The sequence below is a fragment of the Bufo bufo genome, chromosome 1, assembly GCF_905171765.1.
Source record: "Bufo bufo chromosome 1, aBufBuf1.1, whole genome shotgun sequence".
Classification (NCBI taxonomy): domain Eukaryota; kingdom Metazoa; phylum Chordata; class Amphibia; order Anura; family Bufonidae; genus Bufo; species Bufo bufo.
Window position 1 is genome coordinate 601,568,765 of NC_053389.1, and position 14,415 is coordinate 601,583,179.

General features: G+C 42.3%; 2 protein-coding genes across 6 annotated transcripts in view; one reads left to right on the forward strand and one right to left on the reverse strand.

The window, feature by feature from the left end:
* DENND6B (DENN domain containing 6B) overlaps positions 1-4,039 on the reverse strand; it is a 126,939-nt gene extending 122,900 nt beyond the window's left edge. Inside the window, exon 1 of the mRNA XM_040413546.1 lies at positions 4,011-4,039. Coding sequence (XP_040269480.1) covers positions 4,011-4,016 — 6 coding nt within the window. The 5' untranslated portion in view covers positions 4,017-4,039. The remainder of the gene's footprint in view (positions 1-4,010) is intronic.
* The window catches only part of PPP6R2 (protein phosphatase 6 regulatory subunit 2), a 205,691-nt gene that overhangs the window by 18,080 nt on the left and 173,196 nt on the right, over positions 1-14,415 (forward strand). For all 5 annotated transcript variants that reach the window (XM_040413539.1, XM_040413542.1, XM_040413541.1 and 2 more), the window contains exon 2: positions 12,816-12,935. The gene's annotated coding sequence lies outside the window, so the exon portion shown is untranslated. The remainder of the gene's footprint in view (positions 1-12,815; positions 12,936-14,415) is intronic.

The following is a 14,415-nucleotide window of genomic DNA, read 5'->3' on the forward strand; positions in this document are numbered from 1 at the left end:
GTATTTTTTTTTTTTTTTTTTTTATTCAGTGATGAATGTTTTTTTTTTTATCTTAACTTTTTTCACTTTTTTTCACTTTTTTTTTGACCCAGACCCACTTGGTTCTGGAAGATCCAGTGGGTCTGATGTCTGTATAATACAGTACAGTACAATATATATTGTTCTATACTGTATTTTACTTACACTGAACAGATCTATGCTTTCAGCATAGATCTGTTCAGCACCATGGACAGCAGGACGCCTGAGCAGGCGTCCTGTTGCCATGGGAACCTTCCCCGTCTGCTCAGAACTTCGCAGACGGGGAAGGGTAAGCACGGGGCTGAGGGGGGCTCTCTGGGGGCTCTCTCCCTCTCCATCGGGGGGCTGCAAAGGCACAGCAGCCCCCCGATGGAGAGGGAGGGAGCTCCCTGACCGACGACAGTTAACTTTTTCCATACAGCGGTCCGTACGGACCGCGGTATGGAAAGGGTTAAACGGCTGACATCTTCACAGATGTCAGCCGTTTATACCAGGGTGCCAGCAATGTGCTGGCACCCTGGTATCCCCACTAGACACCAACGATCATTCATGGGGAGGCGGGCGGGGGATCGCGATCCCGCCTGCCGCACCGCCCGCCTCCCGCACCGCCCGCATGCGACACCCCCCCCGCACCACCCGCCGGCATAAAATCGTGCAGGGGTGCAGGGGGGGGTGAAAAATATTGATTATAGGCACTCAAAAGTTTCTGATCCCCGCGGTCAGGGACCGCGGGCATCAGAAACTGCAAAAAGCGCAGCAAACCGCAGGTCTGAATTGACCTGCGGTTTGCTGCGATCGCCGACACGGGGGGGTCACATGACCCCCCCTGGCGTTGTCACAGGGCGCCGTTTAACCCCTCGGGCGCCGGAATACTGAGTTCAAGCTAGGACGTACCGGTACGCCCTGAGTCCTTAAGGACTCGGGAAATAGGGCGTACCGATACGCCCTGCGTCCTTAAGGGGTTAAGGGTGGTGCTGGAGCTGTGGCAGAGAATGGAGAAATGCATCATGAGTTTGGTTGGATGCGCCAACAGTAAGGCCTCTTTCACACGGGCGTCATGTTTTTGGCCCGGATAAGATGTGGTGCGTGGGAAAAATCGGCATGTTTGGTACCCAAACCTGAATCCGGACTTCTTCACAGAAGTTCGGGTTTGGGTTAGGTGTTGTGTAGATTTTATTATTTTCCCTTATAACATGGTTATAAGGGAAAATAATAGCATTCTTAATACAGAATGCATAGTACAATAGGGCTGGAGGGGTTAAAATTATTTTTTTTAACTCGCCTTAATCCACTTGTTCGCGCAGCCCGGCTTCTCTTCTGTCTTCATCTTTGCTGTGCACAAAAAAAGGACCTTTGATGACGTCACTGCGCTCATCACATGGTCCATCACATGATCTTTTACCATGGTGATGGATCATGTGACGGGCCATGTGATGAGCGTAGTGACGTCACCACAGGTCCTTTTCCTGCACAGCAAAGAAGAAGACAGAAGAGATGCCGGGCTGCGCGAACAAGTGGATTAAGGTGAGTTAAATTATAATTTATTTTTCTTTTAACCCCTCGAGTATTAAGAATGCAATTTTTTTCCCTTATAACCATGTTATAAGGGAAAATAATAATGATCGGGTCCCCATCCCGATCGCCTCCTAGCAACCGTGCGTGAAAATCGCACCGCATCCGCACTTGCTTGCGGATGCTTCCGATTTTCACGCAGCCCCATTCACTTCTATGGGGCCTCCGTTGCGTGAAAAACGCAGAATATAGAACATGCTGCGATTTTCACGCAACGCACAAGTGATGCGTGAAAATCGCTGCTCATCTGCACAGCCCCATAGAAATTCATGGGTCCGGATTCAGTGCGGGTGCAATGCGTGAGGTGAACGCATTGCACCTGCGCGGAAATCTCGCCCGTTTGAAAGGGGCCTAGGTGCTACATACAGATGGAAACAAAGCAGAGTGATTAGTTTTCATGATGAAAATGGGTCAGGAGTGACCACATTGTAAAAAAAAAAAAAAAAAAAAAAAGCATTGTGAAAATGTAAGCAACTAAATGAGCATATCTGTCAAAAACTATAGTAATCCGGAAAAACTTCTTTAATGCATGTCACTAATCAAATGTGCCGGAAGAGAGACAGTATAAGTGTCAGTTCTCACGGCTAATTTTCTAAATACATGTGTAAAAAATCAGCTTGTAATCCAAGCATATTTTTACGCCTCAATTATGCGCGCATAATTTTGATGCATTTTTCAGGCAGATTTTTTACATGAAATTCTATAGTACTTTTCCTACAAGCGCTTTTTATTGCGTTTATTTGCGAAAAATGCACGTATGTGCACATCTCAAATGGTGTTTTTATTTTTCTGCTTCCCGTTACTTTGAACAGGAAACTCAGCACTGATTTCTGCCCCGAGACAGGACATGCGTAAAAAAGAAGCAAGTGCTGTTTCTCATTGTAATGAATGTGAAGCTGTTTTGAGGCGTTTTTGGAGCAGATTTGGAGCTGATTTTGAGGCAGAAATGTTCCAAAATCAGCACCAAAAAACTTTGTGTGAACTGACCCAAAAACATTACACAAGCAGCAGTTTCACAAATACAGTATTATTAGTAGGAGTATTATTGTTAGTGTTCTAAGTGGGCTTCCATTGCTAGAAAGAGCAGTTATGACAATTACATTACAGTGCAATCAGAAAGTCTTTAGTCCCTTTCGCTGTTTTCACTCTTTGCTATTTTGCAGCTTTGTGCTCAAATTTAAAAAATGAAGTTTTCTTCCCATCAGTCTGCACTCTATACCAAACTTCAAATATTTATACATATAAGACCCCCTTGGAAATTTAGCTCTGGGACCTCCCATTTCCCTTGATCATCTTTGAGATGGTTCTACACATTGATTGGAGTCCACTGGGGGTACATTCAGTTGATTGGACATTATTTGTAAATACACACCCCAACAAATCAACTGTTCTTGCGCTAGGTGTGGTCATAGCTGTAACCCGACCATACTGATTTTCAACATATCAATCCATTATATCATAAAGGTCAAGTTATTATACCATTTTCAAACCAGCACCTAGATCTGAATACTTTGGTAATTAGAGTTATTCAATAAAATATATTTGTATAGGGCCACCAGCTGTTTTTCTTTGTCCGGCTCACTAAGATGGCCGCACATGCTCAGGGAGAGAGCAGCAGCAGAAAGGACACACCCCCTGAGCTGTCAGCTTGATATAAATCTAGCAGAGCATTGAATGGGGAGATACGTGGATCCATGTGAGGTACAGCGCTAGTTCTAGCATTGTTAGAAAGAGATTGCCATGTACTATATGATGTCTGATTTTCATTTTTTACATTAAAGGGGTTATCCAAGTTCTCAAACAGCCCCCCCATGTGTCGGGCCCCTCACAGGTAATATACTTACCCCACTCCGCTCCTGGTCCCCGCAGGGCCACCGCTTCTTCCCCCTGTGTGTGGATGAAAACATCCGGTGTCGGAGGGGAGCAGCCGATGGCAAATGGGGACGAGCCTCCCTAGCGTCACCCGCTATGCTAGGGAGGCTCGTCTACACCTGCCATTGGCTGCACCCCTCCAACACCGGATGTTTTCCTCCATGTACAGGGAGAAGCAGCGGCTGCGTTGCGAGGAGCGGAGCGGGGTAAGTATATTACCTGTTAGGGGCCCGGCACATGGGGGGGGGCTGTTTCAGAAATTGGATAACCCCTTTAATCATGGGATAACCCCTTTAATTTTTCTCACCCGTTTAGAGCCAAATGTGATTTATTTCTGCTGACCTCAATATACATTATTTCCAAGAGGGTACTTTAAATAGCACGTTTTATTTCATTATTATTTTTGTAGTATAGTAAACTTCATTTTAATAAATGAAAGACTAATAACTTTTGCAGACAATTGCAATAAAAGTGTTAATATATTCTAAACTAGTTAAAGCCAATTTTGGCAGTCAAACATCCTCCAGTCATAAAAAGTCATTGCATACCTTCATTTAGAACAGACTATTTGCACACAACCGTCACTCCCTCCATTCTGTGCTCTGCAGTATTTTTATTCACAGCCACATGACATGTCATATTTTTTCTCTCCTGTTTCCCGTAACCTGATCGGATCATATGATTTGAAGGCAGCAAGGCAAAGATTTAGTAAGATCAGAAAATAGACATTGTAGCCTGTACCATACACACCTGTACTCCATGCTTGTCTGTTTCCATACTTTTAATGTATTTTCATGCATTGGGGAAAATTGTTGCTGTTGAATACTATCGTAGTGATTATTTTATCGAAGTAGATGGTGGGTCTGTAGGATTTGTACATGCACTAGTGTTTAAAAGTGTTTTCAAGGACTAAGATATTGATGACCTGTACATAGGATTATTACAATAGGCAGTAGCAGCCACCACTAGAGGGAGCTTACTGCACATGCATTTATACAGCTTCAGTTGAATTAAATCTGTATTCAGTTAAAGGGGTTATCCGTGACTATGAAAACATCCGGTGTCGGGTGGGGGAGCAGCCAATGGCAGGACAGTGGTAGTGGTACCACGTACAGCAGCAGGGGAGCTGGTGTTACTGTGAATAGTGGTCAGTACAAGGACATCCCTCTTGTCCTTGTACTTAACCACCAACATGTCCTCATTGAGGAGAGCATGACTGTCTCCATTTCTTATTGGCTGCCCTATCAGGGATCTAGGGAGGCCTCTCTTATTTTTGCGTACTGTGCCACACGCCACAGTCCCTTTGGAACAGTGGTAGACTCGTGTAGTAATTATCCACGTATAGATGGTAATCCTTATCCAGCAGTGGGTGCAGTAAGTCCCATACTATCTTCCCACTAACTCCTAGGACGGGGGGCATTCTGGGGGTTGATTCCGGGTGTCCCTCCCTTCATAAACCCGGAACTTGTGAGTATACCCAGAGCTACTCTCACAGACTTTATACAGTTTTATGCATTACCTTGCCCGCTTTCTGGGCAGGTACTGGCGGAATCTTACCCTCCCTTTGAAAAGTAACAGGGATTCGTCTATGCAGACATTTTGTTCTGGGGTGTACACTTCTGAAAACTTTGCATTGAATTGGTCAAGGACGGGCCTAATTTTGAACAGAGGGTCAAATGCGGGGTCATTCTGGGGTGGGCACTGTGCATTATCGTTGTAATGCAAAAACTTCAGTATTGATTGGAATCGATTTACGGACCATGGTATTACTGTAAATTGGAGTGTGGTACAAGACATCTGCACTCCAATACTGATTAATCTTTTTTTTTTTTTACTAGGCCCATATGCAGCAAGAGCCCCCAAAAGGTCATCATCTCTGCTGCATTTACTGGGGTCCAACCTTGGGGTCTAGCATATGGCGATGTAGGGTACTGGGAAATAAATTGCTGGGCGTATAAATTTGTATGGGTTACCATAAAATTTATAAAATCTTCAGAGAAAAAGATTTTAAAAAAAATCTGTTTCAGTGAAGCCCGCACAGTCTATCTGAATTCCTGAGTTGCCCACGAAATCAGGAATTTGGGGCTGATATCTCTCAGGGGGTGGGGTCCATGTGGGCTCTCTGGGGGGCTGCCTCCTCTGCTACCCTGGGGCGCCTTCTAGAGGGTCCCTCTTCAGTGGATGATGATGATGAGGAAATAGAGGAAAGTGGCATCCTCTTCTCCCTCATTGGCAGACTCCGTATCGGAGGCAAGAATGGCGTATGCCTCTTCAGCTGAGTACACTCGTTGGGATGAATGGAACCTTTTTATTTTATTGGGGTGTAACGTGTGAAATGTGTAAACCTTCATTTAGTGTGAGGGGTGTGTATGTAGTGTTTTCACACGTGAAGGGGCTTGTAATAAATTCGAAATAAAATTTAGAAGAAAAGTTGTTAAAAAAAATAAAAAAAAAATAAAAAAGAGAAGTATTTTCTGCACAAAAAAGGGGAAGGGACAGGGACGGAGGGTGGTTTAGGTATCTGGAACAGCTGCAAATGGAAAAAAAAAAATCAGTTCAGCTGTTCCAGATTCTTCTTTTGTTCTTTTCTTCTTCTTTCAGCAGGAAAGGGTTAAATCGCAGTGGTGGTGCACCACAAGTCCCAGCAAGCCAACAGCAGCACAGAAAGAAACAGAACCTCTCTTCATGCAGTCACCAGCTAGAATGGCTGCAAGCAGGGAAGTTCTGCCTCTTCCTGTGCAGCTATAGCGCTGCCATTGGCTGGAGCGTTGTTCCAGCCAATAGCAGCGCTGACTGGGGACCCAAAACACTGGTGTCCCCTGCCTGACCAAGGAGGAGACAGGTGCTGACTTGTTCAGCACCGGGTCACCTCCACATGACGCCCCCCTGCAGCCCTGTATCGCAGCTGGGGCTGCGATGCGCATGTCTGCGGAATCCAGCCAATAGCAGCGATCGGGGCTGCAGGGGGCGGAAATACCTCCCTGTGCCATAAGGAAACATGGCTGCCTGCCGTGCAGAGCAGTTATCGTACCCCGGTCACCAAGCGATTTAACTCAGGACCGGGTGTACACAGCGCCGTAGCTCCACGGCGCTGGGATTTCAGACCCCGCTTCCTAAGGGTTAAACATGAAATTTAGTAATGGTGGTCGCGCTGCCCAGCGTAATGGAGGTCCGTCAAGTATTGGTATCTCGGGTTACCAAGCTCTTCACAATGCAGCCACACAATTGAAATCCAGGGGTAGGTGCACCATAGGGACATCCAGCTTCATCAGGGGCGATAACACCACCCCTTTCAGGTGTGGTATTTAAGGGCAATGCATAAAGCCCGCCCTTTTTTTGAGGATACAGCATATGTTTTATAAGAATAGTAAAACTCTTTTACAAAATTCCCAGCAATATCATAAAGTTCATAAATCCATATGTCCAGCATATACAATATCAAACCCAATTTGATATAACCTATAATCTTAGATGCGACAATAAATCACACCCCTTTTTTCATTCATACATTGTAGACCACAGGGAATCAATCTCTCCACCTCTCCTTAACAAGTTGCCACCCTTTCCCATTCATAAAGAAATCACATGACCGGTCCTCCGATCACGTGATAATTTTCTTCCAATGATATTTTACAACTACTATTACTCTTATGTTTATACACAGTCACATGATCCATAGGTTAACCCCTCTTTCCATTCATAAGGAGGTCACATGTCCAACACTCAGATCACGTGTCAATTTTCATCCAATTACATCCTACACCTGCTCATCTAGCCGAATAACAAATTTAATCTCCCCATGTTTAGTTTATATTACGTCAAATGTTGATCAACTCCCTACTAACCAGAGCGTCAACACACAGGGATTCGGTCCACATAACTGAACTAACCAACCAAGCAGGGCTTAAGATCGAATTCAATATTCAGCCCGCTTGGTTTCAAAGTATCCATTTTGTATATCCACTCCACTTCTTTCCGATTAATATGAAATATTGGATCCCCTCCCCGCCAATTAGATTTAACGCTTTCGAATTCCATAAATTTTAAACCTGTCGGGTTTTGTTGTGATGTACTTTGAAGTGGAGCGGTACACTATGATTTTCCAAACCTTTTTTGATATTACCCAATATGTTCTTGTATTCGTGTTTTAAGTTTGCGGAGGGTTCTGCCCACATATTGGAGCCCACACGGACACTCCAATAAATAGACTACCCCCATTTGTTCACATGATATCTCTCCTTTTACCTTTATGTATCCTACCCATGCACTGCAGAAACCGCACCATGTGAACAGATTTTTTCCACTTTCGCTGGTTTCGTGGGAATGAATCTGTGGACCAATGTGTCTCGTATATTTGACGCTCTGCGATATAATACAGAAGGACGGTCAGGAAGAACCTGCCCTAGAACAGGGTCATTTTTCAAAGTGAACCAATACTTATACAGGGAATTTTTTAGCGGGCCCACTAGTGTGTTAAATTGGGTTATAAATGTAAATCTAAAATCCATCGGCTCTTTTGTAACGCTTAACGCTCTTATTTTTATTTTTATCCCACATTTCCATTTCTTTCTTTACTTTTTCTAACTGGTTTCGATCGTATCCTTTCTCCTCAAACCTGTTCTGAATTATTTGGCTCTGCTCTCTATGATCACTAAGGTCAGTACAATTCCTCCGGATTTGGATGAATTGTCCTTTTGGAATATTGTTCTTCCAAGGGGCATGATGGCAACTCTCCATGTCTATGTACCCATTCACGTCAGTGGGTTTGAAAAAAGTTTTCATTTTCAAGCAACTACCTTCTATAAAGATTGTCAAATCTAGGAAATTAATGCTTGCAGCACTAATTTCACTAATAAACTTAAGGTTGTAATCATTTACATTAATTTTTTCAATTAATTTTTCAAGACCCTGACTCTCCCCTTCCCACAAGACTAGGCAATCATCTATAAATCGCTTCCTTAACAATAATTTGCTATTGGTCTGTTGTAGGAGGGGGTCAATGGTTTCTTTCTCCCAGGACACCATATACAAATTGGCGAAACTGGGTGCGCATTTTGCCCCCATCGCGGTTCCAGTTAAGATTGTAGCTTAGCTCTTATCAATTAACAGACATAGAAAAAAGCGTCTTGGGAAAAGGTTTGAAATTTGCGCCAACAAAAAAACCCAATAATTTTGAGATGTTTCTTGACATCCATAACTATTTTAGGAAACAAAATTTGGCAAAATATGCGATGAATAGTAAAATGGTTTTAAAAATCCCTCCATCTACTGGCTCTATTATGCACACAGATCTTAGAGCAAAAAGTAAATTTTGTCCTGTCATTAAGGATAATGATTGTATAGAGGCATTTAAGAGGGGCCTATTAAAAGGCCTGGATAAAATTGAGGATAAGCCAAGATATTTTAATTGTACACAGGAAGAAAAAAGGACTTTGAGCAATTTAGAAATGAATCCGCAAATTGTGATCAAACCAGCGGATAAAGGGGGGGGGGGAGATAGTGGTGTTAGATCTAACAAATTATGAAAAAGAGATGTATAGACTGCTATCTGATAAAACCACGTACCAAGTATTACGAAAAGATCCTACGCCGGAGTATAAAAAGGAGATGAAGATTCTAGTACAGAAAGCATTTGATGAAGGGGCTATAAATAAAAGAGTTAGAATTTTTGAAGATTAAATTTCCGAAAACGCCTGTTATATATCAATTGCCCAAAATACATAAACAGCTGATCAACCCCCCGGGCAGGCCGATTGTGTCCGACATGGACTCATTGACGAGTACTCAAAACGTCGATTTCTTCCTGCAGAACTATGTAGTGCGAATGCCATCATTTTTAAAAGATACAGGGACAGTTTTGGATATGTACGGAATTTTGGGCCAGTTAATGATAATATTTGGCTGGCTTTGGTTGATGTATGTTCGATATACACTGTGATTCCAAAAGATCGCAGTTTAAAAGCAGTGAAAGAAGAACTACGAGGGGACATGTCTATGTCACAACCACAAGCCAACTTTATTCTTGATTGTTTGAATTTTTGTTTAGGTAGAAATTATTTTTGGTTTGATGATATATATTACCTTCAATTAACTGGAACGGCGATAGGGGCGAAATTCGCACCCAGTTTCGCTAATTTGTATATGGCGTCCTGGGAGAAAGAAACCATTGACCCCCTCCTGCAACAGACCAATGGAGAGAAATTATTGTTATGGAAGCGATTTATAGATGATTGCCTAGTCTTGTGGGAAGAGGAGCGTCAGGGTCTTGAAAAATTAATTGAAAAAATTAATGTAAATGATTACAACCTTAAGTTTACTAGTGAAATTAGTGCTGCAAGCATTAATTTCCTAGATTTGACAATCTTTATAGAAGGTAATTGCTTGAAAAACCCACTGACGTGAATGGGTACATAGACATGGAGAGTTGCCATCATGCCCCTTGGAAGAACAATATTCCAAAAGGACAATTCATCCAAATCCGGAGGAATTGTACTGACCTTAGTGATCATAGAGAGCAGAGCCAAATAATTCAGAACAGGTTTGAGGAGAAAGGATACGATCGAAACCAGTTAGAAAAAGTAAAGAAAGAATTGGAAATGTGGGATAAAAATAAGAGCGTTAAAAAAGAGCCGATGGATTTTAGATTTACATTTATAACCCAATTTAACACACTAGTGGGCCCCCAAAAAAATTCCCTGTATAAGAATTGGTTCACTTTGAAAAATGACCCTGTTCTAGGGCAGGTTCTTCCTGACCATCCTTCTGTATTTTATTGCAGAGCGTCAAATATACGAGACACATTGGTCCACAGCTTCATTCCCATGAAACCAGCGAAAGTGGAAAAAAATCAGTTCAAATGGTGCGGTTTCTGCAGTGCATGGGTAGGATACATAAGGTAAAAGGAGAGATATCATGTGAACAAATGGGGGTAGTCTATTTATTGGAGTGCCCGTGTGGGCTCCAATATGTGGGCAGGACCCTCCGCAAACTTAAAACACGAATACAAGAACATATTGGGTAATATCAAAAAAGGTTTGGAAAATCATAGTGTACCGCTCCACTTCAAAGTACATCACAACAAAACCCGACAGGTTTAAAATTTATGGGATTCGAAAGCGTTAAATCTAATTGGCGGGGAGGGGATCCAATATTTCATATTAATCGGAAAGAAGTGGAGTGGATATACAAAATGGATACTTTGAAACCAAGCGGGCTGAATATTGAATTCGATCTTAAGCCCTGCTTGGTTGGTTAGTTCAGTTATGTGGACCGAATCCCTGTGTGTTGACGCTCTGGTTAGTAGGGAGTTGATCAACATTTGACGTAATATAAACTAAACATGGGGAGATTAAATTTGTTATTCGGCTAGATGAGCAGGTGTAGGATGTTATTGGATGAAAATTGACACGTGATCGGAGTGTTGGACATGTGACCTCCTTATGAATGGAAACAGGGGTTAACCTATGGATCATGTGATTGTATATAAACATAAGAGTAATAGTAGTTGTAAAATATCATTGGAAGAAAATTATCACGTGATCGGAGGACCGGTCATGTGATTTCTTTATGAATGGGAAAGGGTGGCAACTTGTTAAAGGGTTTCTGTCACCCCACAAAACTTTTTTTTTTTTTTGGATAGTTAGATTCCTTATAGCGCGATATAGGAGAATATAATAGTCTTACTTACTTTCATGCGGCCGATTCTTTAGAAAACAAAGTTTTATAATATGTAAATCAGGGCTCTACCAGCAAGTAGGGCGTCTACTTGCTGGTAGCCGCAGCAGAAAACCGCCCCCTCGCCGTGTTGATTGACAGGGCCAGCCGTGATCTCCTCCTCCGGCCGGCCCTGTCAGTATTTCAAAAATCGCGCGCCTCTGGTCATTCAGCGCAGGCGCTCTGAGATGAGGAGGCTCGTCTCCTCAGCACTCCCTCAGTGCGCCTGCGCCGATGACGTCTTCTCTTTCGGTGATGTCATCGGCGCAGGCGCACTGAGGGAGTTCTGAGGAGACGAGCCTCCTCATCTCAGAGCGCCTGCGCCGAATGACCAGAGGCGCGCGATTTTTGAAATACTGACAGGGCCGGCCGGAGGAGGAGATCACGGCTGGCCCTGTCAATCAACACGGCGAGGGGGCGGTTTTCTGCTGCGGCTACCAGCAAGTAAACGCCCTACTTGCTGGTAGAGCCCTGATTTACATATTATAAAACTTCGTTTTCTAAAGAATCGGCCGCATGAAAGTAAGTAAGACTATTATATTCTCCTATATCGCGCTATAAGGAATATAACTTTCCAAAAAAAAAAAAAAGAGTTTTGTGGGGTGACAGAAACCCTTTAAGGAGAGGTGGAGAGATTGATTCCCTGTGGTCTACAATGTATGAATGAAAAAAGGGGTGTGATTTATTGTCGCATCTAAGATTATAGGTTATATCAAATTGGGTTTGATATTGTATATGCTGGACATATGGATTTATGAACTTTATGATATTGCTGGGAATTTTGTAAAAGAGTTTTACTATTCTTATAAAACATATGCTGTATCCTCAAAAAAAGGGCGGGCTTTATGCATTGCCCTTAAATACCACACCTGAAAGGGGTGGTATTATCGCCCCTGATGAAGCTGGATGTCCCTATGGTGCACCTACCCCTGGATTTCAATTGTGTGGCTGCATTGTGAAGAGCTTGGTAACCCGAGATACCATTACTTGACGGACCTCCATTATGCTGGGCAGCTTAACCACCATTACTAAATTTCCTGAACTCTATGTGAACTTGGCCCACGTCACATGGTGGATCTGCAGCGCCGATAAGTACCCTACAACGTTTGAAAGACTGTTTTTTATTGTGCATAAGGGTTAAACATATTTGTCGACATCTTCTGCTGTGCGAGAGTCAAGTGACCCTTGCTCACATTGGATAGTCAGCCAGTCCTGCCAAAATCTTTAGTTTCACCTTATGTTCGTCTAATATGTATGGATACCTTTAGACTATTTGTTCTCTGCTTTATAGCAGAGCCATACACTTACGCATTTGGTATTGCTTTTAGAGGATTCATTTATGGGGTAGTTATTATCGATTGAACAAAGTACCTTAACCCCTTCCCACACCAAGACATACATCTATAGTGCTAGGGGGATGCAAACATGTGACATGCAAGCCCCTGCTATATGGTTCCTTACCCTGAAAAATTTAAGTTTTTTTAAATGCAGACTGAATGTTACTTTTACAAATCTCGACACCGGCTTTCAGTCTGAACCCATCCAGCACTAATATAGTTGGTTTATTAGTCTTATATGATTAGGTTTTGTAGTTGTATAGTTGATTATATTTTATCTTTAACATTTTTTTTTTCTTGTAGATTATCATAGCCCATTTACAGTATTGTCCTGGGGGTGGCATCTCTAGCCTAAGCACAAATGTGTGTGTATGGTGTCATACAACAACTCCTTTGAGACCCTATCATCTGTGTTTTTACAAGGTATGTAGCACTGTATTATACTTTTTATAGTAATTGTATTAATATATCAAGGAAATAAATTGCAAAGTGATATATACTATAAGGTTTCGGTTGATGTGCGCCTAAGCTGAAAATGTGCTACCAGCTTTAATTTAAAATACCATGTTTTTTTTGTCTGTGCATGTTTTATCAGTCAACCACATTAAAAACTGTGCAACTAAAAACAGCACTGCAAAATTGTAGTAAAACTACGTGTTCCTTCCTTATAGATTATCATTCAAACTGATGTGTGTGCTTGTGAAGCAATTAGCAATAGCAGGAGCCTCCCCCCATTGCTCTTTGTGGAATAGGAAAAAATAACTTTATAGGGGCACTCCCAGAAAATGTTTTTTTTGTTCCCCCATTCGTATTAATGCCCAAGAAAAGCCCTATCTTGGTATAGGTGTATTCAGCAATACTCACAAAACAGCCTAAATAGGCCAACTACCCAGCTTGACCCAGATATATTTGGCTATGTTAAAATATAACTTTTATTAGCTTGATATTAAAAATCAAAAAAGTGAGCTAACCAAAAAGATAATAAAAATAGCTGTTTACTGTGTCCCAAACTCGCTCATCTTACAGGTATGAGTGATTTGATGGTGGTAGGGATGTGCACACTCCCTGCACTGCTACTTAAGTGATCCTAACAACTCCACTTATGGCCAGTTAATTCACTGGCTCACTAAGAAGATGGATCACACTAGTATGATTATTGCTGCTGCATGATGCTGGAACAAGGGTAACAATCAACACATTCCTAAAACCTAAAACTGCCCTCTGTTGATTGTTGTCCTCGTTCCAGCATCATGCAGCAGCAATAATCATACTAGTGTGATCCATCTTCTTAGTGAGCCAGTGAATTAACTGGCCATAAGTTGAGTTGTTAGCATCACGTTAGTGGCAGTGCAGGGAGTGTGCACATCCCTACCACCATCAAATCACTCATACCTGTAAGATGAGCGAGTTTGGGACACAGTCAACAGCTATTTTTATTATCTTTTTGGTTAGCTCACTTTTTTGATTTTTAATATCGAGCTAATAAGTTATATTTTAACATAGCCAAATATATCTGGGTCAAGCTGGGTAGTTGGCCTATTTAGGCTGTTTTGTGAGTACACATTTGTATAACAAATAGGGCCAGTCATTAATGGGTTAATTATTCCTGTGAGAACATTGATGTCAGTCTCACAGGAATAAATAGAGGAACTGACTTCCTGTCCTTATGTGAGGTAATGGTCGAGGGGGGTCAGGTAAGGTAGCGGCTAAAAATACGTTGATAAATCGATATGCAAGTTTGGTGTATCACCATATTTTCAACGCTTTACTAGGAGTGCCTCTTTAAAGGATTATTCCCATCCAAACATGGCTGAAATCGGAATGACCCTCGTATGCCGTAGCCAGAGTTAGGTGGAGTAATAGAAACATCCAAGCTTTCTGTGGTATACTGTTTCTGGACTCC